This window comes from Tachysurus fulvidraco, chromosome 8, assembly GCF_022655615.1.
Source record: "Tachysurus fulvidraco isolate hzauxx_2018 chromosome 8, HZAU_PFXX_2.0, whole genome shotgun sequence".
NCBI lineage: Eukaryota > Metazoa > Chordata > Actinopteri > Siluriformes > Bagridae > Tachysurus > Tachysurus fulvidraco.
In genome coordinates this window covers 13,451,569-13,475,171 of record NC_062525.1, presented here as the reverse complement: position 1 = coordinate 13,475,171, position 23,603 = coordinate 13,451,569, and the positions used below count along the sequence as shown (strand labels likewise).

Genomic DNA, 23,603 nt, shown 5'->3' with positions numbered 1-23,603 from the left:
TTTAAAATATGACAAAATGAGTGACCAGTACTATTTTCTGAAACTGCAGTTTTCATACTCCACAAATATATGTATTTTTTCTTAAAAAGTTATGCTTTCCAAAAAAAGTACTTTTTCTTGGTCATTTGTCAACTACCCATTTATACTTTTTTTCGCATTCTCATCATGATGAAGTTACAAAAGCAGTAATGTGTGCTAAGGATGAGCTGTCTAAATGTGTTGTGAGACAAATGCGCTATAAAAACACACCATTGTAATAAGCATGCTCAGATTGAATGGAAACAAGATTGACTTTTGTAGTGACTCATGGGATTGTTGTGGATGGGGCCTCCTGGAGACTGACTTGTCTTCTTTGATCCGCTGTTTCGTCATGGTCTGATCTTCATCAGTGATGATTTGAATACATTATTGGACAGAAGATCATGCTTGGAGTGTTCATACATAAAACTTCAACACCAAGAACCCCTCAGAGACCAGGCTAACAGTCTTAATTCTAGTAACTACATCCATGTCATACAGTGTCAACATATAGTTCATACTAGTTACTTGTGCTTTAGGACAAATAAGTGAATAACAAGCAAGGACACGTTTCTTACTCACACAGTGATTCTCTTACCCAATGTCTCTTTAATTTTTTTCTTTCCAGCTCACTCTGCCTCCCTTTTTTCATTTTCTTTTCTCATCTATCCTCTCTCCACCATCTCCCCCTCATCCTATACATACTGAGTCTGAATAGGAAAAAGAAATCGGAACACAGATCACAGATCGGATCTCTTATGCAACCATAAAAAGTAGTAGAATTTAAAAATTGTTCTATGCCGGTTTTTAGAAAGAATGCAAATGAAACGTTTTTAATTATTTTTATAATGTTCAATTAATAATGATTTTTGTTACAAATATGCTGGGCATATGTTAAACAAGTTACAAAGTGCTGTAAAAATGATATAAAAGGTAAATAATGGAGTAGGTATCAGTTTCATAAAACACCTAAATAGCGTTATAAGACATGTTTAAAGTGGGTTTTTAAACTCAGGAGAATAAAGTCCTCCCAGAACAGCTTCAAAGTGCATTTGTATTTCAGGAAGAGAGACGTGTTGGCACGCTCAGCGTCCTGGCACCGTGTCTTCGTCAGTTCTTTCAGCCCGGGCAACGAGCAACTGAGCTTGGTCTCCAGCCTTTTGAATGAGTTCTCTGCCTCTAAATGAGCAAATAATAACCGCTGTGTTAGGCTTTACAGTGATGAATCATTCTTTTCTTTGCAGAAATGGCTCTTATTACACATCTTGTATTTAAAATAGTTCCTCAAGTGTCTGTGTATAAGTCAACTCACGTGTGGTAGTCCAAGCCGACCAGTCCGTGGCCGTTGATGGCCAGAAGTTGATCGCCTGGCCTCAGTCTCTGACTCAGAGCTGCAGGTGACCCTGGGATCACAGATTTAATGTAAATCCCATTCATCTTCACTGGTGTTTCCTGGTAATAGAACAAATGGGATATTATTTGAGTGGAACTGCACAATATGCTCTATATAGTAACCCTACTGCTACTAAAGTGACTGGGATTTGATTTCCATTTCCCAGTATTTGATGTGATGTGGTTAAATATTCTACACTATTTTCATTGTTATTATTTTAATCAAAACAATTAGAAACACTCGTGTAGTCCATCTGAGGCTTCTGTTCAAGATTTTCACAGCACCCATTAAAATCTTGCCTCATTTCATTTTAAAGTCAACCCAAACACTCTTATTTTGTTTGTTTTTAATTTAGTATAATCTTTTTCATGCTTCTAGGTAATTTTCAAACCTTTGATTCAGATATTTGTTCTGGCATTATGAGTACTGCATTAAAAATGATGTGTGTGTGTGTGTGTGTGTGTGTGTGTGTGTGTGTGTGTGTGTGTGTGTGTGTGTGTGTGTGTGTGTGGACAAATATGTCTAAATAATCACACAACTGACTTCAAAGACACTGTTTTCCATAGTTTGAAATCGCATGGGATAAAAAGCTAATTAATAGCAGGAAACATATGTTTAAAATATTAGCATAATTCTGCATAATATATCAAGTAGCATTGCTGCCTCACAGCTCCAGAGTCTCTGATTCAGTCCAGAGCTCGAGTTATTCTCAGTGCAGCCTTTAGCAAGTTTCCATGTGTACACGTACATTTCCTTCCAAATTTCTCTGGTTTCCTCACACCTCCCACAAAACACACCAATGGTTGGATTGGCAACGCTAAGCTGACAGTTGTGAAGGAATGAGTGACTGAGAATGTGTGTGGGCCTGGAGCACTGCAATGGGCTAGCACATGGGAATACACATTGTCAAAACCACTTAAACACAACTATATGAGATTATGTAAAATTTGAGGAAATTCTGGAAATAGAGGAAAGTCTGTGAGTAGCACTAGCATTGTAGCTCCAGTGCTGTCTAAATAAGTAAATAATAAATAAAAAAAAAATCTGTTGGACAACATTTAACTATTTTTTTCCCCAGAGGCAAAATGGAATTTGCACCTTTTAGGAGTTTTGGGGTGTCCATGTTCAGCACTACATTGTTGTGGAGAATTTGTTGATTTAAATAAGTATTTCTTTATTATCTGGCCTACAAGTGTAATATTTTACAGAATATCAAGCCCATTTCTGCTCTCTGAGATGCTCCAAGTCTTTGTTCATAATCATCTACAATATGACAGTGTTATCTTCAACCACTATAATTCAGTGTTACTTCACCCCAACAGAGGGGAAAAATATCTGTAATTTGTGTAAATTTCATTTTAGCCAAACATTAAACCCTTCCATTAAGGTAATAAGGTGAAGATATTCTTATCAGTAAGATCTACTCCAGTTCTTACCACTCCATCCACTAGAGACAGTCCTAGTCCTCCAGGGCCTTTCAGCAGCTCCACCACAAACACTTCATCATCATCACCATCATCATCATCATCATTGACTTCATGCCTTCCACATTCTCCTACGGATTTAACCAGTTCAATCACTATGAATTTGTATTTGATGTTTTTTATATTATTAGATCTGTTATGTTAATGGATTTTATTTAATCTACAGCACAGTGCTCCTAAATTCATCAACTTATGCTTCTTAATATTTCTTGAGCTTTACCACATGTGTGCTTGGTCGTATCCGCATCACAGCACTGACGAGACTCTGTATCTTGGTCTTTGGTCTCTGACGCCATCCGCTCTGAGCTCAACGGTGTGTTAGGCGGAGTGAGCAAGCACAAGGTTTCCAGAGCTCTGCTGTTGTGGTTCGACTCTTTGTCTTGTAGATCTAGAGCCTTTATCCTTTGTGTGATCTGAACTTCACAAGTGCCCTCGTCACCTGATACTGAAGAACAAGTGGAAGAATCACAGTTCTTACTCAACGTCAATGGTTTGTGTCCTTGTTCCAGATGGGCTTTTGGAAGAATCTCCATTCTGGTGCGTTTGGCTTCCAGGGGTACAGCAGATTCACGCTACACAACAGATAATAAGAAGCAGTTTCATTAAACAAACAAACAAACAAACAAACAAACAAACAAACAAACAAATAAATAAATAAATCACAATAGAAATAAGTCAATGTACCATGAGTTAGAAGTAAGGGGTAGAGTTAGGGATTAATCATATCTGATACCCTAAAGAATATTTTAAATTAAATACTCAAAAACAAACCCCCATTCATTCATGTATTATAATTTTTTTTGTACAATACGTGGTTTCCTCTGATAGGGGCTTAAGTTGGGTGCTGTATCATGGTAATGACTTATTTTCAAGACTAGTAACAATAATTCTGGCGTGGACTGTAATTATTATTAAATATTACTGCATACCTGAGCACACTGTGTAGTTGATGCTCTAACATTAAGTGTCTTGATGATTGCCTGAAGCTGCACTAGTTCTTTAATGAGGCTTGTATCTCCAACAGGCTTTTTTAAGTTCAGCTGGAAGCCATCGATGGGCAGGACAAGAGGTGGGTGATCGTCAAAGCTCTCCAGAATATAGTCTGTGGGACAGGAAACAGGGAATTGTGTAATCGTAAATTAGACTTTCACTGCTGTGGTTTTAAATGTCAGCGGTGAATGATGCACTAGCGAAAAACACCATGATCAAAAAGCCTGAGTCAGTTTGACATCAAATGTGAGATCTGCTACTACAGAGCAATATCACGATCATATATCAAAGTCAGTATGTAGATTTCTCACCAGTTCGGTATGCTGCATCGGCGTCAGCACCGCAGGGTGTCCATGCAGTGGGGCAAGGCCGACGTGGGTTGTACTCTGTCAGCATGTGGTGAAGTTGAGCAGGGCTAAGTGAGAAAAACTCTGTCCTCAAAGAACCCCATGATGCCTGCACAAAGGAACATATGGATTTACTTAGACAAGTTAGAAACAGTTTATAATTTTGAGAACTCTCTGCACCATGTAAGGCAAACTGATCCACGCTCTCTGTTGAAATTACATCTGCCTTGTGATTTGATTTTCAAAGTAAAAGTATGGAGATTTGTTCTTTTCTGGGTTATAAAAAAAACTAAAATGCAGAAACTAACCAATTCCACTGGATGGCAAGAGCTGTTTTTTTAGGACATCTTAGTAGACACATTACACAAATTACACACAGCTACAGTTCTCATACCATACAACCCCAACGTCTGCCACATATAGTGCAATTATCGGTCAAGACAAGAAACAGGATATAAGTAATCCTATTCCTTTAAATCTCTAAGGATTGCGCAGAATATGTAAGATGAATATGAAAGTTTAGATCAAAGTTAGTGCTATTTATTCACCGATAGACACTTTCATCAAAAACAATGAGTCGGAATGACCAGCTGAGGGTTTTTTGCACAAGAGCCAGAAATCTCTCATGAATTGTATTCCAAATCCTTAATTCAGATTTCATTGGTCATTAACAGAGATGGTTACCTTAAAATCAGCTCAAATTGTATTATTAATCTGAACTCACTCAGTGACCATTTCAACAACTGAGCTTAACTGAACTGGAAACATATCCAAATGATTTATCTGCACACAGCATTTGCTTCAAGAGTTTGCTTTATAGTAGATGACTACAATTTGCTGCTAGTGAATCATGAGTTATACTCTATGTGAACATCTCAGATCACATTCAGCTGACTGTCGTTTTTCTCATCTAATTTAGTGCATGTAGAATGTAGCACTGTAGAGTATGAATGGTCACATTCACATGCAGACAATGATCCATACGACAGAATAAAAAAATCCCAGCACTTGATACAGTACATGTAGGCAAGGCTTATCCGCTATGTCATCTTTATCTGCCAGACTGAATGACCCTTTGTGTTCGCCAGTCTTAATCCTTTAATGGTTAATTCTCTCCGGTTAATTATTTCTGACGACTACACTAATTCCTGGTGTCTATATGGATGATGTTGAAAGACAGTCAATAGAAACATGTAATCGGATGACGACACTACACGATGGTTCTGGCCAATCCAACAGTCGTCCTTGTATTCGTTCCAATTTCTGCACAAGACTGGAGTCAGATGGAGTGGGAAGAGTTTCCATTGTTGAAAAATGCTTCGGTTTACTTTGATTGTCAGTATGTACAGGATGTCCAAAAGAACTGACGTTTTTAGGAACAGTGTATAATTCCTTTCAAAATTGCACTCAGATTTGAGTTACAAATAAGAATCCTTCATATTCTTATTTATACAAAAATGTAAAAACTAATACTTTTATAGTGCCATAGACAGAAAACATTCGCAGTGTTCCTTTACAATAAGGTGTTTTCACCAGATTTAATGTACAAGTACATGTAAGATATATTCCTTATGCACAAAACCAGTGTGAAGGCCTAAACATGCAAGTAACAGTACTTACATGATATATCCATTCATCCATCCATCCACCCATCCATCTATTTCCTGTACCACTTACCCAACACAGGTGCACAGGGAACCTAGAGTCTTTTCACCCCTAGGTGTTTATTCATTCAAATGAAAAACTGTTGTATAATATCGCTTTTCCTTTCCCTTTTCCACTTACATATACACACGTTAAAAAAACGAAAGAAAGCATCTCTGACCTGCAGCAGATGTTCTCGAGTGGTGGCGAGCAGATTGACAGCAGAAGAGAGTTTGAAGAGTTGGCTCTGAGCCAGTTCTCCAAGTCCTGCCGTATAAGCCCAGTCTATGAGAGCATCCAAATTTGCCCGGATCTGAACCCCACATGTCCATTGGTAAAAACTTCCCCCTGAACCTTCAAACAAACAACATACAACTCTCAGTATAAAAAAAAAAATGTTACAAAGCCAACTTGTACTTCATTAGGTCAGTTGAAATGAAGACTTATAAAGACGAACCAAAAATTTGTTGTGAAGATCAAGACATTGGTCTTAATTGTCAAGATTTATTTACATTTATGGTATTTGGCAGATGCCCTTATTCAGAGCGACTTACATTTTATCTCATTTTTATACAACTGAGCAATGGAGGATTTAAGGGCCTTTGCTCAGGGGTCCAGTAGTGCTTGGTGGACCTGGGATTCAAACTCACAACCTTTCTGATTGCTAAGCTAACACCTTAAACACTATGCTATCACGTCCCCACATACCACATTAAGACTCAACTGCACTGAATGAAAATAGTGAGCACTGGACAAAACTTGGAAATGAATAAATAATGAAGTCTCTCTGAATTTGTACCAAATTTCAAGGAGGGAATTCGTCCTCTGTGTTTATGTGTCCCTGGAAACTAAGAGGTAAAACCAATAAGAGTCTTTTACTGTACCTCTCTCCATGAGTAGGTTGAAGAGGATGGCATTGACAAAGAAGAAGAGGTAAGTGAAAAGCTGGATGGAAATTTCAGGGTGTACGTGGAAGTCTTTGATGAGATTCAGTGTCTTTGTAAAGATGTCCAACACGCTGGCAACCTCACTAGGGATCTGCTCCTGTCCTTTCTCTGAGAAAGGATTGCTGTCTAACAGGCCTGGGAGGACTGGGTAGAGGAGCTGTGTGAGGGAGAAGACAAATATAAATGACAAACAAAACTTTAAATTAGGTGATTATGAGGAAAAAAAATAAAGATTTGAAGATTTCAGTAAGAAATCTCCTATAATGATTCTAAAACTTCTTTTGACATGAACACAACCCATATTAACCACTTTATCCTGAACAGGATCCAAAGCTTATCCAAGAAACTCTGGATGTAAAGCAGGAATTACACCCTGGATTGCATTTATATACACATATTAATGCCACAATGTACAAAGAACACCATCTTATGTGCATACTTTTAGTAGGTAGGAAAAAACCAGGGAAACAAAAGGAAACACGTGTCATGAAAGTCCACCTTAATTCCTGTAACGTGAGAAGATTTGCAATGGAAATTAGGCAAAATATCAGGATGTAAAAAAGCTGATAGTGACACATCGAGAAGAATGAAGATCGAGCTGTAATTGTAGCAAAATGTGGTATTGAACCGGGGAGTGAAAAATTTTGCAACTATAATTTGTGTTCTTTTGTTTAGTAAGCTCTGTGTGGTAAGAATCTAGTATTAAAGTCTGTTTCTTCTTTCTTTAGAACGTAGAAAAATAAATACCTGTGCAAGGCATTGTTTGTATTACTGATAATTGAAGTAAAACTGTCTTATCTGAATTATTAAAGCAACCAAAATCTGCCTTGAGAGCTCTATCAGAGCCCAACAGAACTGAACAAAGGAAATACCATTGCCGAAAGCAAAGTGCACCGTGTCTAATCCTTATCAATGAGCTGAAGGAGAAGATCTGCAGAACATGATGGCTTCCTCTTTGCTCCAACATGATAAGAAGATCTTTAAACTTTAAAAAACACGTAATAAGCTCTGGTTAGTGAGACTTACACACACTACAAAACAATGCTCAGTCCTCTGTTTCATCTAACATCCTTCCTTTCCTCTGTCTTGTTCTTCCCTTCATCCTGACACAGGTCAGAAAGTGGCCGTACAGGTTCTTCACAGGTTTTTCATATTAAGCATATACCAATGTAAAAGTTCATATTGTGGCAATATAATTTTTATATACCAGTGTATCTTAAAATATCGACAGTCTTGACCTGAACTTGTTCTCTTGGTAGATATTGAGTAATCTAAAGGCATCACAGTAGGAACATTTTCAGTCTCATCCTAAAGCACTATTCGGACGGGACTAGTTTTACGTGGGGACGTGGAGTGATGCAATTTTACCTCAGGACGTCTGTAATATTAATTGGCCAATTCGCACGGGACAAGACATCTCAGTAAAACTAGCAGAAGTGGGAGGGGTAACTTGCTTTACGCACCACAGTAACCTCCTTGTCGTCATGTGCGTATGACGTTGCTCCCTGTTTCAAGCACCTCCATGCTTGCAAAACGCGCCAAAAACTAATTTTAAACAGGAAATGACGGAATTTTACCGTACATATTTACAGCGGGTCGATTCGGACGGGATTAGTATTACCTGAGGTAATTTTTCCGTACCTTTTTACAGAAGATAAAAGTCGCCGTAATCATTACTGGCATTGTCCGTAATGATTACCGAGATGGCGCATTCGGACGGGACTAAAATAACAGAGAAGCTCTGGTAATAATTACGTTACCCCCACGTCCCCACGTTAAACTAATCCAGTCCGAACAGTTTCTAGCTTACAGTGGATCATTTGCTTTCTACTCTATTCATTTTAGTCCTCTAGTACACAATTAAAAATCTTGTATCATGTAGCACTACTTGATTGTCCTTTCCATGATATATGACTTTTACTTGCATTGCCCTGATTTGTAGGTCACTTTAGTTAAAAGTGTCCACTAAACGAATAAATGTAAATGTGAATATACTGAGAAACCACAACGTCTGTAAAGGTTTTACAGCTTTGATTGTTACCTCTGACTAGTACAAAAATTCTAACAAAAAACCGTCACCAGCTGAAAAATTGCACATCTGACACATGTGGAACATCAGCCAAACAAATCCCTGTGTAGATATATATATATAGATATATATGTATAGAATATCCAGAACATATTAGAACAATTTATAATATTAATATTAACATATATGAGAATTTAAAAGCATTGTGGCAAATGTCTTACAAGTCATATATTTTAATATTAGCATATCAACCGACAAGACTGCTGAAAAGGGAAACATTTTTTATAGGAATTTTAAGTTTTATAGAAGACCAGCATAGAAGAAAAAAAAATTCACAGAGACGAAAAAAAAAGATTTCCACTCAGGCTTGTGTGCTGCCCCCACTTTGTCCAACTCAACACTTCTTTATTCTCTGCATGCCCAGACATGACAACGCTCCCTTTGTTCAGTCCGTGGACAGTTGGATCCAGTCCGTGCTTGGCAATGGTTTTAACCCAGGCCATCATATATGCAGTATACACTCTTAAATTGCGGCACCACTCGTGCATGGACACACTCTTGGCAAACGCTGCCAGCTTTGGCAACCCTGTTGCATATAATGTATAGGTCATTCATCTCAAAAGTACAAAAATGAAGAAAAAAGTAAGAGAAGGGCAAAAAAACAAACAATGGCTAATTATTTACAGAAATGTGATTAAAATGAAATTGATTTTGTAGGTCTCTGATGCAAGTAATCTACTGCATCAGACGTATCTACGGTATATTTTATATTTCTACACGCAAAATACATTGACCTTTTTTTTTATTTATTATGAGTGTGTCCTTGCCTCTGGGAATTACAAACCCACAAACACACCACGCTTTTATTTTCCTAAGCCAACCAGCAGCTGCTTCCTTTCCTGATAGATACTGTAGAAAATTACTGTACAAATTAGTCAGAGAGCTGCAAATGTTATTCAAGCTATAAACCGTCTGTTGTCTTTCACTTTGTTTCCTACAAAAATATTGACTCTACCTATGGTATGAGAGATACTAGATAGATACATGTTATTTTTGTGGATTATTGTAAAAAATTGTCTCACTTATTTAAAGTCAGTGCTGAATAAAGCAGCAGAAATTTGATATATATTTTAAGAACAGACTAAAAATTTGTCTTAAATAGCACTTATGTGTCCTGATACTAAGATGCTACAGCCTTCCTGCAACAAGTTAAGAATAAACTGAACCTGCTGGGTTAACTGCGGAGCTACAATGATCTACTGATATTGATTACACAGCACATTTGGTGCATAACTCTTTGCCAAGTTCATGATTTATTAGAAGGAAATCTCAGATGAGAACAATGTTCCAAATCACAAATCCACCCTGAAATACACTTCCAAGACAATCCCACACTCCGGACTCTCAATCCCTCAAATCAGCCGACGCCTATGGAAATCTTCCCATGGCAAAACATCTTGAGACCAATGATGAACTGAAATATCCCAGAAACCAAATTCAACCGTTCCCATAGACAGGATGCCTCAAAGAATTTTCCAAACTGGAACATTGGAACATGGAGCAGTTCCCAAATGCAGGCTATGGTTAATCTAAACTGAGTGATCAAGAGACAAGGAAGAAAGAAAAATTAAATTCAACTGTTTCTTTTGCAAGGACAGGCACCTTATCCTTTCATCTCTATTTACCTCCAGACTCTTAATTCATATCCCAAGTGCATATCCCAAGCACCAGGCCTGAATTAAAACATATTATGTTTTGACGCTGAGTTTTAAGACACTGCTTCTGGCCTGTTATTCTGTTAAACCAGATTCCTTCCTTGTTTTATGCAACACATTTGAAAGTGGAGGCTTTACTAACTGTATTTAATATAAACAGGAGACGGAATGAACATTAGGAAATGATTTTCTAATGCTTCAAGGCTGAAGGGAAGCTGGCGGATTTCCCACCTGCCCCTGGCCACAAGAAACTTCTGAAAAATTCTGAAGTAATTAAAAAGGAAGCTTTTTGACTTTGCTTGAGACACATACTTTTTTAATTTGATCAGTATGCCTACAGCCAGGTCTAGTAATGCAGGCAAATTGTTCAGCACAGAGAGCAAATGATTACAAATCTCATTTCAGCACGGGAAGAAAGCAAACTAACCATTTAATAAGGACAAACTGTGACTCTAATGTGCAGTCAGGTGTTTTATCTCTAGCTCATCCTGTTCTGTATACACAGAGACTAAATCAGTGCCTTGTGTTTTAGGGCATGAGACATGTGTGTACATGTGACCTGCTCAGGAAATGGATGTGCAGTGTCTTCCTTCATTTTATGGAGCATTTCAGTACATTACAATGTTCTTGTCTTTATCCATGAGTAAAAAAAAAGGACCTTTTGAAGACCTGGGTTTGGTCTTCCTGCAAATTCAAAACAGCTGTACCATAAAGGAAATGTCTAAGGACAAGGAATTTAAATCCATAGAGTCTTGAGTTTATGTTACACTCTTAAAGAAGAAGGTCTACAGTATATAGAAACATGGGGTTCTGTATTTGAGAAATAGAAGCTTTACCCAAGAAAATGACTGCTTGATCTCTGCGTAGATAACGCTGTGAAATGTTTTGAAATTATGTGATTATGAATTACATTTTTTATAGAAAAATCTTAAAGAAATCAAACTAGAATTAGATTTGTAAAGTTTGTCACAACAAACTTTGATGTTGGCTTTGACGAGGCAAGTATTTGTAAAGGCCGGTGCTTTTTGGAGGCAAGTGGACATAAGGGTCAGTGTTACTTTTTGTGGCAAGTGGACATAAAACTTGTGAAATCTAGTGGAGCGCTAGGGTGCCAAAACATTTGGAGGCAAGTGGAGACGAGCATGTTATGTCATCTGAAAACCTGTGATGCAATTCCCCACCTTGGGCTTGTTTTGATATGTCACATGTCTATGTTGTAAAAAGCTTTTTGATTTTGCATATTTTGGGGGCGGGGCTGTGGGACAACTGAAAGGCCAGTTGATACACCAATTTAAATCTTTGTTCAGAGTATCACCCTAAAGGAGCTGGCTGAGTTTGGTGTAGATAGTCGAAAGCTTCCCGTGTTATAAACCTCCAAATTTATAATGGGAGTCTATGGGGGAAAAAAGGCCATTTTGAGACCTGGTACCTGAAGTACCAGTACTCGGATCGCTTAGATAATAATTGACATCTCTAAATTGTCTGTAGTGTATGTGATTGTGCCCAGTATTAGACTGGCATCTTGTTCATGGTATGACCTGTCTTGTGCCATGGATACAGATTCCTTTTATGATAGATGGATGGATGGATGGATGGATGGATGGATGGATGGATGGATGGATGGATGGATGGATGGATGGATGGAAAATGTGTTCTCTGGTTGAATAAGCTATGTTTTCTTGTCTAAATTTGTATACAACAACAACAATAATAGAAAGAGGAACCCATAAATGATTCTAAAAAGAAACATCTAAACTGGATTCAAGAAATTGATTCCTTTTCCATAATATATTCTAAAATTTCATCATTTGGCAGGAATTGCCTTTAATATATATACAGTATGTATATTATAATATCATTCCTGATTTGCGTAAAAAAATGTTTTGAAATGTTTCACTATCGAAACCTCACAGGGTTTGTCAACAACACATCTAAATTATCCACCTGAAAGCAGTCAAATTCTCTAAATGATGAAGTTCTATATGAATGCCCCACATTTATCTGATACACAAAGCTACTGCTATAACTTTGCTACTCTCCAAGTTGATTCTCGCCTCCCTGATAATCTCTCATTCATTTCAGCTTTGCAGATACTAAACAAACTCACACGGCATGTTTTGCTAAAATTAACCCGGGAATGTTTTCCTTACTCAATCTCTGTGGCTACAAAAAACAGCAGGTCCTGTGTGATAAAACAGGCAGCTATTATGCACAGAAGCCAAAGTGGCTGAGGTTATTTAACAGGCACTTCACACCAAAGCAGAAACACACCGACCTTGGTGAGGTAATAGACACACTGTTGGAAGGTGACCATAATGACCTCCTCCAGGACCGTCATGGCCTCTTCGCTGGCGGGCCGCACAGTAGACAAACGTAACTCCAGTACAGCTTTCAGTATCATGTGGACAGAGAGATTAATGCCCAATAATGAAGAATATCATAAGCGCCGCTTTGAAAGATCGTACTCTTCTGTAAAATAATTACCCAAACAATCTTCATCCTCTTCCTCCTCCATTCGTGAAATCCCATGCAACATGCAAGGCACTTCTTGATGGATGAAATGGAGGAGCTCGATGGAGTTGGCCATCCACAGTACAAGCGGCTGCAGGCTTCTGAGGAGGTTCTCTGTCTGCAGCCTCACCGGCTCAATGCCTTCCCTATGAAGTGTATATACATTTTTATATCCAGGTATGAAATCTGAAAGTCACAGAAACTTTGACCACCCAAAATGAAAATGAACAAGACATAGACTTTCTCACTACTGGATCTTTAAACCATTTAAAAAGCAAGAGAGGCACATCTATATATTTTTTATTTTATGTTCTTTGCTTTAATGGATATCTTCCATTAAATGGATATATTTCCCATGTTCTTTGCTTTAAGGAGATATATAAATATATATAATAAGGAAATATAGGAAATATATATATATATTTTATGAAGCATAATACTTTTAAAAAATAATGATTTTAAATTTTCAAAAGCGGGGGGCATGGTGTCTTAGTGGAGCACGTTCGCCTCACACCTCCAGGGTTGGGGCTTCAATTCTCGCCTCTGCCTTGTGTGTGTGGAGTTTTTATGTTCTCCCCGTGCCTCGGGGGTTTCCTCCGGGTACACCGGATTCCTCCCCCGGTCCAAAGACATGCATGGTAGGTGGACTGGCATTTCTGGAAAATTGTCCGTAGTGTGTGATTGCGTGAGTGAATGAGAGTGTGTGTGTCCTGCGATGGGTTGGCACTCCGTCCAGGGTGTATCCTGCCTCGATGCCCAATGACGCCTGAGATAGGCACAGGCTCCCCGTGACCCGAGAATAGTTCGGATAAGCGGTAGAAAATGAATGAATGAATGAATTTTCAAAAGCATTATACTAAAAAAATTTGAATACATTATTAGAAATTGCAAAATAGGCGGACAAAATGAATCCCTTCAAGTGAAAAACATCAATTTAAATTGGTATTTCAGAGCATTTTGTACTGGTCCATAATCTTAAGGACACTAATTTGATACTATATCTGAAAAATGGCATTTAGAGATAATGCCATTAGACACATTAAATCTTTTCTAAAAGGCCCTACTCCCAGAGATGGGTCTTGCTCTATACTGTAGTAATAGCTTGTTAGCAGTTTACATGGTTTGTCATTGAAGGAAAAAAGCCCTATAACAACATTAATCTACTGTCCTGATTGTTTAGATTCAGCAGAGGTGTGGTATATGTATCTGAAACACTATTGACCATTGTGTAAGTCAGTCAATCAGCTCAACGTGCCGTCAATCTGACTTTCTTTTTCAGATGGAAACATGCAAAATGTTAACCTACAAAATCAAATCAGTGCTAAAGTTTTCTGAATTTATCATTAGTGTAAAATTATGAATAAGAGACCTACATTTCAGATTGAATAGCTGCAACCTCCTTCGCTCTTTCCTGTAAGAAAATAAAAAACAAGAACTTTCAGGACCTCAAAAGAATCGAATAAATTAGATTTTCTACTAAAACCTGAATCTTACCAATACAGCTATTTGGACCTCATTGGCTATATGTAGGAGAAGTCGTCGCAGGTCAGTCATGGGAAAATGTGTAGCAGATTGCTGGAGGCATAAACAAACAAGGAATGATGGGGTGAGCTTGTGCAGGTCTTCATGACGGCATATCTTTTTAAATATCTCCTCCAGGATCCTTGTTTCATGCTCTACATCATAAAAGAGGACAAGCTTTTGTCCGTTGGTGTCTTTAAGGCAGGGAAAGGTGCTTTCTGCAGCACAAAGTGTTCCTGTCTGATAGAGAGGACATGCTGTAGGAGGTGGTAGAGGAGGAGGAGGTTGTGGTGAGTCATCTTGACATGAAAGACCAACACTATGAGAGCTGCCTAAAATTTCAGAGCTGGGTTCCTTAAACATGAAGAGGTAATTCTTGCCCAAGCCTATGACATCTCCTGAATGAAGCTCCACCTCTTGGTTGATAACAGCTCCATTCCTCTTGACCACAGCTCCATGGAAGGGTTTGAGGACTGTGACAACTGATCTCTTTCTGTCATTTTGCTGAAAGTCAGAAGTTGTGACCTGTAGTCTCTGAATGCAACAGTGCTTTGGTTGGATGTCAGGAGCCCAAAGAGTCACATCAACATCTGGACGCTCTTTTACTCCGCCAGATTGCTCAGAATTACTGCCGAAAACCGTACAGCTGCTTTTTAGAGAATAGATGATGAAGTCCTGAGAATAAGATCAGATGGAATGTAAGTTCTGGGTAACAATCAAATCAGAGTTCTGTATTACTTAATAGGAATTACACATGCAAAACATTTCCAAATGTGTCTCTTGCTTTTAAATCAATACAGCTGTAAAAAAAAAAAACAATTACTGAAATAATTTTTTTGCTTTGTTCACATGAATTTTTATAAACCATACTTTCTCATCTCCGACTAATTTCAGTCAAAGATCAATAAAAATCTTTTTGGACTCCTCAAATATTTCCTGACATGTCTATACAGTGCACTCTGGGTACCATAGTAACCAGACATTAATGTATTTTCTCTTCAACCTTTAAAGTATATTAGTGTTTAGATTTTATGTAAAAAGACTCCATCCTGATTCCAGATGTATACTCATGTTGTTGTATCTAAGAAACAGAGAAAGCATGACAGCAACTAAAGTCATGTTTTGCATGACTTTAAAATTTTAATTGCACAAATGTCTGTTTCATTGGTCAGTAGAGAAATCGAGCCAAGCATAAAACGTCAAGTTCATGTGTTACTCATCTTCCTCTCACACAAATAAATCGTACACGCAAATAAATCAAAAGAAAAGCCAGGCCACAATTATTTCAACATTTTTCTAGAGTTTTCTTTAAATTATTCGCATCTTTACACCAACCACTATATGTTTCACAGATGTTAAAAATTAGAATATTTGACATATGCAGTTCTGTAAAACATGAAAAGTGATAACAGCTCTCTCTCTCTTTCTCTCTCTCGCTCTCTGATGAAAGACTGAACAGGACAGCTACTATTGCAGACTGCAATAAAAATTCCGTCAAATCCGATTTCAGACAAACTTGAAACTAAAAGCAGTGCCCTGAATAAAATGTTGAATCCTGCCTTGAGTCAGTTAGAGGTGATGCTTTTATTTTTCTTTGTATCTACTGCATTGGATTACTGGTTATGAGGACTGATAGCTCAGTGGTTAAAATGGTGGACTAGCGACTGGAATCCTCGATTGCTGAGATGTATGAGTGAAATAAATGTAATTTGCTCTGGAAAAGTGCAACACATTTAACTTATTAAGCACTGAACCATCATTTGGTTAATGGCTAAAACAAAATTAGACTGGGCTTTAAGAATTTGTAGCTTTTTATAAGTATTTCTGCTTTAATCTAGCCCAGTAGTGGGCCTTATTCATAAAAAAATTAAAACCCCATCCCCCCCCCCCCCCCCCCGAAAAATAGCTTCTTTTTTTTACACAAATGTTTCTATCTCGAAGTAAATGTTGATATCAAACCCTGTTCTGCTCTCTGAGATGCTGTAAGTGTTTGTTCATAACCAACTACAATATGAAGGTGTTATCTTCAACCACTATATAAAGTTATTCTTGTTTAATGTTACTAAATCCTTCCTCATTCCTAATTTACACAGACACACCAATTTTAACGCTGGACTGTAAGAAATGGACGTTTTACTTCTCTACAATACATCATTTGTAGTAAGTGTTGTGCTGTGCTAATCACTCAACAGACAAAGCTAATCTGTCAGGAAATGTGTCCACCCTTTGGACACCCAACTTTCGGCACACGGCTTCCTGCCTGGTGTTTATATACAGCCGATTTCTGCACACACGGCTGTTTTTTCCCCAGAAAATCTTTCCCTTCTGCCTGATACTCAGGATCTCTTTGTGTTCTTTTCCACTGGGATTGATGGGGGTTACGGAATAAAACATTGTTCCATGGCACACTGATATCATATAGCCTAAACTGTCCCAAAGCATGTGTTACAGTAGTGAGCTTACAATTCTGATGAATAAATATCAGAGCAGAAACATCACATGCGCAGCTACATGTTTGAGACCTGCTGAAACAGGAATAAGCTTTGCTCTAATGTAGTGTCTAATGTCTGGGGAAACTGTATGCACTGCTCACAAATTTAGGAATTCCATAAATAAATAAAAAGTTGGATAAGACAGAGGGGGAGAAGCAAGCAAGCAAGTAAGGCGGTAGTAGGTAGTAGAGGTGGGGCAGATTTGTACTACCTGTCTGTAACTAAAGCCCTGCAGTAGCAGGAAGTAAGGGAAGTGCACGGGAGGGTGAATGGAATACTGTGTGCAGTTGTCATCGCCGCACGCCGTCTCTTCTTTTCTGCCAGCCTCACAGGGAAGCTCTTTGTAGGCCTCCGGGTCCTCCCCACCCGATTGGCTCTTAAGGCTCTGCTGGCGCTCAGGGGAAGGCCTGAGATCTGTTTCACTGAGACTCCTGCACAGACTCAGCCCGAGATCTGCGGGACTCCCGCCTCCGCCAAACACCACAGACCTCCCTCGTGAGCGTGTCTTCTGCAGTTTACGGGCCTGAGCGTTGATCCCTGGGAAACAAACTCTTGGCATGACAAAGTGACAACTACAAGCAATGCAAAGTTAACAGTGATTAGAATCAGGCAAGACTAAAATAGAATACTGTGAGTATGTAAGTTGGGATGCACCTCTAATCTATCATAATACTGTAGATGTTCTGGTAGATGCTGAAAATCAAATGTTACATATTAACACAGACATATTGAGACCCACAGCTGTGCTGTACCTGCAGTCACCGTGTCCTTGTCTCTGGAGATTTTCTCCTCCACACTGGCTCTGCTTTGGATTTCAAATCGTCTTGCGTAACCTTCTCTGGGCTTCCAGAGTGACTGCAGGAGCAGCGGCTGCTCGTTGTCTCCCACCACGCGAACACACTCGCTCCTCCATTCTCGTTCTCTGAGGCAGCCGATAACGTCGCACAGGACGTAGGCATGAGCATCTGCCTTGTTCAGGGAATATCTACAAACAACACAACAAAAGTCACGCACACTGTACAATATATTCAATGATATAAATCGAAAGACCGTAAGATATTGTGAGTGGACATTTTATAAGATGATACGGCTACTAGTACTAGCATGTGTACAACAGGAGCCGCACAGTGGTGAAGTGGGTTTTTGTGCTGCCTCAGAGCAGCAGGGTTCCTGAGTCGATGCTGAGCTCAGGTTTAATAGAATGCACACAAAACAAATTAAACTTCACTCTTTTTACACAACGCTTTTGTGCTTCTGCCTGCCTGCTGATTTTATATGTACAGAAATAGTATAGCACCAGACACACACAAACACACCCACATACACCTGTGTGCACTTTTCACTGATTTGATTATTAATGCAGCTAATTAGCATAACCTCAATAACCACGAGTGATTTGTGATAAAAGATTCAGTTTTTGGATAAAAACAACCAGCCAGTTGTGTCCAGAAGATCAAAACTGTCAGATTTTCCTGCCATTTTATGTACATTTGGTCCCCACCAAGGTTTAAAAACTTTGGGGCCTACTGATCCACACACACACAAATACACATGCTGTGAAATGGGAGAAAAGTGAAAGAAACCCACTTTCTAAAAACCAGAGTCAGCATCCTCGTGGTTAGCATTCATGGCTTGCATTGCATTGAAGGAATTCATTTCTGCTCATTCAAATGGGACATTTGGCATTCAGACATTCTACTAAACTCAAACAGACATCTGCTCATGTGCACAATGGCTGTTTCATGCCGATTTTCTTACTTTATTCCCATATCCTTTAACAGAATTAAGCTATAAACCCACAGTTCAACAGCTATGAATTTGTCATCATTGTAAATCGCACCCGAGAGGCAGTTCACACTTCTCAACCCTAAGCATAAGGCTTATATTTAGTCATTTTATTTCTTTATTATCATGCCTGCTACTTGTCTGCTTTTCATCCGAAGTCCCAGACAAGGATAATCAGTTAGGTTTTTAACAGGAAAAGCAGAGAGATTGGTACGGGAAAGATTTGTTAGCAAACATGGCTTCAAGGCTCTGTTATGATGTCACACTCGTGGTTAATGTCACTGTTCGAGTCATTTGCTGCTCTATAACTAACAAGATAAAAGACAGAAAAGAAGATCAGAGAAAACTTGCCAGCACACTGAACTGAAAGGTTTGAGGTCTTTCTGAAGGTCCAACAATGACTTTAAGGCAAGGCCAGGACTTGATCTTGAAACCATTATTAAAGACGCTTTACCACTAAACTACTGCGGCGTCTGCTGATGCATTAATATGTGTCATTAAGACCTCATTAACTAAAGGTTACTGTGTAGAAAAAAATGGTACTATCTATATGGACTTTTTATATTTATAAACTTTTTTAAGATTTTAGATGATGTTATACCTTTAATGGAAAACATGCTGTGTCAAAGGAAGAAGGCTTGCGCAAGTTATTTTAAATAAGTATTAGGTGAGTAATAAATATATCAATGTTTCCGTTGATTCCACCTAAAAAAGCACAGGAAACTCCTGCATCTTCACCTCTCGAGTGCTTCTTTCACCAGCTCTTTGGCACTGGAGTGGGTTGTAGCCAGGACACTCTTATAGTTGGCACCTTCACAGATCTCAGTGCCAAAAATCTTCAGGATCCCCGGTGCCGTGATGTGACTGGACAGTTCTGAGGGATCTTCTGTTACTGATAGTTCTTCCCCAGATGTAGTAATGTCCCCCCGGGGTGAGAGAACGGCACGGCTGAACACAGAGGAAAGGCGATGCTGATGCCGGCGGATTCTGCTCTTGGCTGGTTGCCTGAAGCCCACGCCCTCCACAGACCTGGCAGTGCCAGTTGACGAGCTGGATCTGGGTAAAAGAGTGAGTGAGACTGGGATGAATTAACTCCAGAAATCAGAACCATATTGAATAGAAGCATGTTAATCTCCTTCTCAACCAACCCTGTGGCCATGAACCATTGCAGTAAGGTCTCCTATAAACAAGCACAGGAACAGGGAACTTCTGACGGGTCTGATGAAGCTAGAACTCAGACTTGAACATGTGCAGACCTTGTTCCTTGCCCAGAGGCACAAGGGTCCTCTTTCATTACTAAGTCACAAGCACACTACCAATATATATAAAATGCATGACATATTTTTTGAAAATATATTATAAAATAAGATTTGCTGTGAAAAATAAAGTCTCTTCACAAACCATTCCAGACAACTTCCACAGATATAACAATCGCTTTGGGTCATCAAAGTCAAAATTTTATTTAGTACTCACAAAGCAAGTCTTTTATCAGAGTGTGGTAAATCTTTATGATTGTATTACAAATCAGCTAAATAGTTTTAATGCCAGTATTCATTAATCATATGTATGAATATTTTTTTAATATATCTGATTTGCATGACTGATTAATGGCTGTTTAACCCGTACGCTTGTATTATACACACTGTATTGTTGAAAAGTGTCTTAGTGTCAGCCTCCTATACTGTGTGTGTGTGTGTGTGAGAGAGAGAGAGAGAGAGAGAGAGAGAGAGAGAGAGAGAGAGAGAGAGAGAGAGAGAGAGAGAGAGACCTGTCCCCAAGCATGCGACAAGACAAGGAAAATAACGCTGACCCATCCAGAGTAAAATAAATTGCCCCACTGGGAACATTCCCGAACTTCCTGATGGCCAGTCCATCCCAGTACCTGAGCCATGGAAATATGTATAGTGTAGATCTTTGCTGTCTTCGGTCCTCATAAAAGCTTCACATACATAGATCAGGTGTCTGTGCCAGTGGATCTTCAAGAAGGCACCCTCAGAAATAAAGGTACCAAATCCTACTCATCCTTGTCACTGAGATGGTACTAGCTTTTACCTGAGAAGGTGAATGGTGTCTCTTTAATTACCTGTTAGATTACATCAGTGGACATTTTTCCCAATTTAATTGTTTGTAAATGTTAAATATTCACATCTAACATACTAAAGGTACAGAGGAACAGATATTTTTGATGGTACAACCTCAGCAACAAGAAAAACCTGGGTTTGGTACCTTTATTTGTGCAGACATGCCTGACTATAACTAAAAAAAAGATTTATCTGACTCAGGTGTGCTGGAGCTGGAAAAGGAATAAAGCCATGGACAAGAGAGAAGTGGTCAGTTCAGGTTGCAACAGAGGTTACATTCAGTCTTAATACACTTACTGGACAGAGCCATTGCTGTGTTTGCGGCTGAGCTTGGAGAGGCTCCTCTTGGCTGCGCTGATCGGTGCTGCTGCAGGTGATGGAGGTGCGGTGCCTGTTCTCCTTAAGGTCCGCTCACTCCACGTCATTGTCTTAGGAAAGCTGTCTAAAAGCTGCGTCCCATTAAAATCATTCTTCAGGAAGAAAAAGAAAAAAGAAAAAACTCTATAGCACTGACACTATGATCATGATGAGAAAAATAAAATAAATTAAATTAATTAATTAGTTAAAAACAACAACAATAATAACAAGTTTGTGATATATTAACGCTGGGGGTAATTATCAAGCTGGAAAAAAATGTTGCTTTAAAAAGGGAGCAAAATAAAAGAATTAAATAGAAAAGAAGTCTGGTGAAGCGAGTCTGACTCTTACCTCTATCTCTGACTCGCCCGCGTCTTTTAAAGCGCTGCACTGCCTTGCAGTTATAAACAGGGTTGCCAGAGTGTGCTGACAGTTTCACTCCCAAATCTTAAAGCCAAAGTCTCTGTAAAATTCACTAGGATGTACAACCCGGTAACTTCAAGTACAAACCAAAGAAACATTATTTCACACAAAAACACAAAATCATTTTTTTCAACCCAGTGAGATCTACAAATCCTGTCTTAGAAATGAGTGAAAGGAGATCAATCTGGCAACTCTTTCGAGTGGAAGAGATGATGAATCTAAAGGGAGGGTCTATGGGGTACTTCAGTGTCACTTCATCTGACTGATTTGTACAAATAACCTGGAAAATATGTAGAATATAGAATATTTGATTATTAAAATGGATAAAAGGTTTTTCATTTAAAAAACTGTAATCCAGATCAGAATGCTTTCAGTCATGTTATGGGCCACCTGAGATACTGGGGGCGGGGCTTCGTGTACATGGGCGGTGCTTGTTTGGATAGCAGATCATATAGAATAAATATGATAAATCTTCCCCAATGCAAACCTTACTCAATTGTCCTCATTCATTTTTATAAATCTTTATCAATCAGATAATGATAAAAGCCTGCCACAAATTTAGCCATTAACTTCTGCCATCATTCATCCATCAGGACAGTACACATGTAATATTGTAAAATTATAACACATGTAACAGCACACAAAGGACTTTCATGTTCCACACTGTAGTGTGACCAAACTTGCAGAAAATAATGTAAGATTGTTTTATATTGCTCAGTATGTGATGAGATACAAACTTCACCCACTTGAGGCCACTCTTGAAGAAGTGTGACTCCATCTGGTGGTTAGTATTTATGGAGCTATTCTAGTATCTATCTATCTATCTATCTATCTATCTATCTATCTATCTATCTATCTATCTATCTATCTATCTATCTATCTATCTATCTATCTATCTATCTATCTGTCTGTCTGTCTGTCTGTCTGTCTGTCTGTCTGTCCGTTTATTTTCTTCCACTTTTCCAAGTCTGTGTCACAGGGGACCCAAGCAGACATGCCAAGAACTCAGTAAATATACAAATGCACTTCCAGGCCAATAAAGAGATTAAATATCTCCATCTAGTCCTTGGTCTTCTCTGCCCAGAAAACATACCTGAAACACCTCTCCAGGGAGTCATACAGAAGGCATCCTAGACAGATACCCAAACCACCTCAACTGGTTCCTTGAAACACAGTAGGGCAGCAAATGTACTTTTAGCTCTCCTGGAATGTCCAAGCTCCTACCCTAGCTTTTAAGTCTAGTCACCCTATAAACAAAGCTAATTTCCACCGCTTGTACCTAATTTTGTTGTACCTCAAGACCATATGTGACGGTTCGATGTAGACTGAACAGTTCATAGATCATAAACTGGTAAAATCTCTTGCTCCATTCTTCCCTTACTCATGAACAAGTTTCCCAGATACTCCATAATCCATTGCCTGAGGCAGTATCTCATTCACAACTTGAAGGGCACCAGTGTTGTTATGTAACGGAGTACAAATACTTCGTTACTATACTTAAGTAGAAATTTCACGTATCTTTACTTCGCTATTTAAATTTATGTCAACTTTCACTTTTACTCCACTACATTTCCTAGATAAAATGTATACTTTTACTCCACTATATTTCCACTAAGCATCTTCATTACTCGTTACTACAAAATAAAATCAGAAGAAATGTGTGCGACTGCAATAAGGGAGGTTTGGCGAATCACTGCTCCTAGGTTGCATTACGCTCCGTACGCTCTATTTCAGCGTAATGTTGCCAAAGGAAGCACAACTGAAACCGCCATGGAAGCACCTACTGGAGTACCTCCCGTTATCGTAGACGACCACCCCGACGATAGTCCAAGAAGAGTAAGACTGAATGAATTCTGGCAACTTTGA

At 38.8% G+C, this 23,603-nt stretch overlaps 1 protein-coding gene across 1 annotated transcript; it reads right to left on the bottom strand.

Annotated features, from left to right (window-relative positions):
* Positions 1–846: 846 nt before the first annotated feature.
* Positions 847–21,796, bottom strand: si:ch211-176g6.2 (ras-associating and dilute domain-containing protein). The gene is made up of 17 exons (XM_027177442.2): positions 21,666–21,796; positions 21,255–21,427; positions 19,615–19,932; positions 17,844–18,076; positions 17,303–17,628; positions 14,573–15,274; positions 14,452–14,489; positions 13,052–13,224; positions 12,843–12,955; positions 6,761–6,980; positions 6,058–6,230; positions 4,197–4,341; positions 3,825–3,997; positions 3,116–3,467; positions 2,848–2,966; positions 1,331–1,470; positions 847–1,197 (listed from the first exon to the last, which is right to left on the bottom strand). The coding sequence occupies exons 2-17, from the start codon at positions 21,380–21,382 to the stop codon at positions 1,104–1,106; spliced, it is 3,447 nt and encodes a 1,148-aa protein (XP_027033243.2). The 5' UTR covers positions 21,383–21,427; positions 21,666–21,796; the 3' UTR covers positions 847–1,103.
* Between the last annotated feature and the right edge of the window lie 1,807 nt (positions 21,797–23,603).

What these genes read in the sequence shown, in the direction of transcription:
- si:ch211-176g6.2 (XM_027177442.2), bottom strand. Translation starts at nt 21,382, where the DNA reads ATGACGTGGAGTGAGCGGACCTTAAGGAGAACAGGCACCGCACCTCCA. An exon ending in CACAGCAATGGCTCTGTCCA is followed by an intron (nt 19,933 to 21,254) that starts GTAAGTGTATTA and finishes TCTTTTACCCAG; the next exon opens with ATCCAGCTCGTCAACTGGCA. An exon ending in GTGAAAGAAGCACTCGAGAG is followed by an intron (nt 18,077 to 19,614) that starts GTGAAGATGCAG and finishes TGTTGTTTGTAG; the next exon opens with ATATTCCCTGAACAAGGCAG.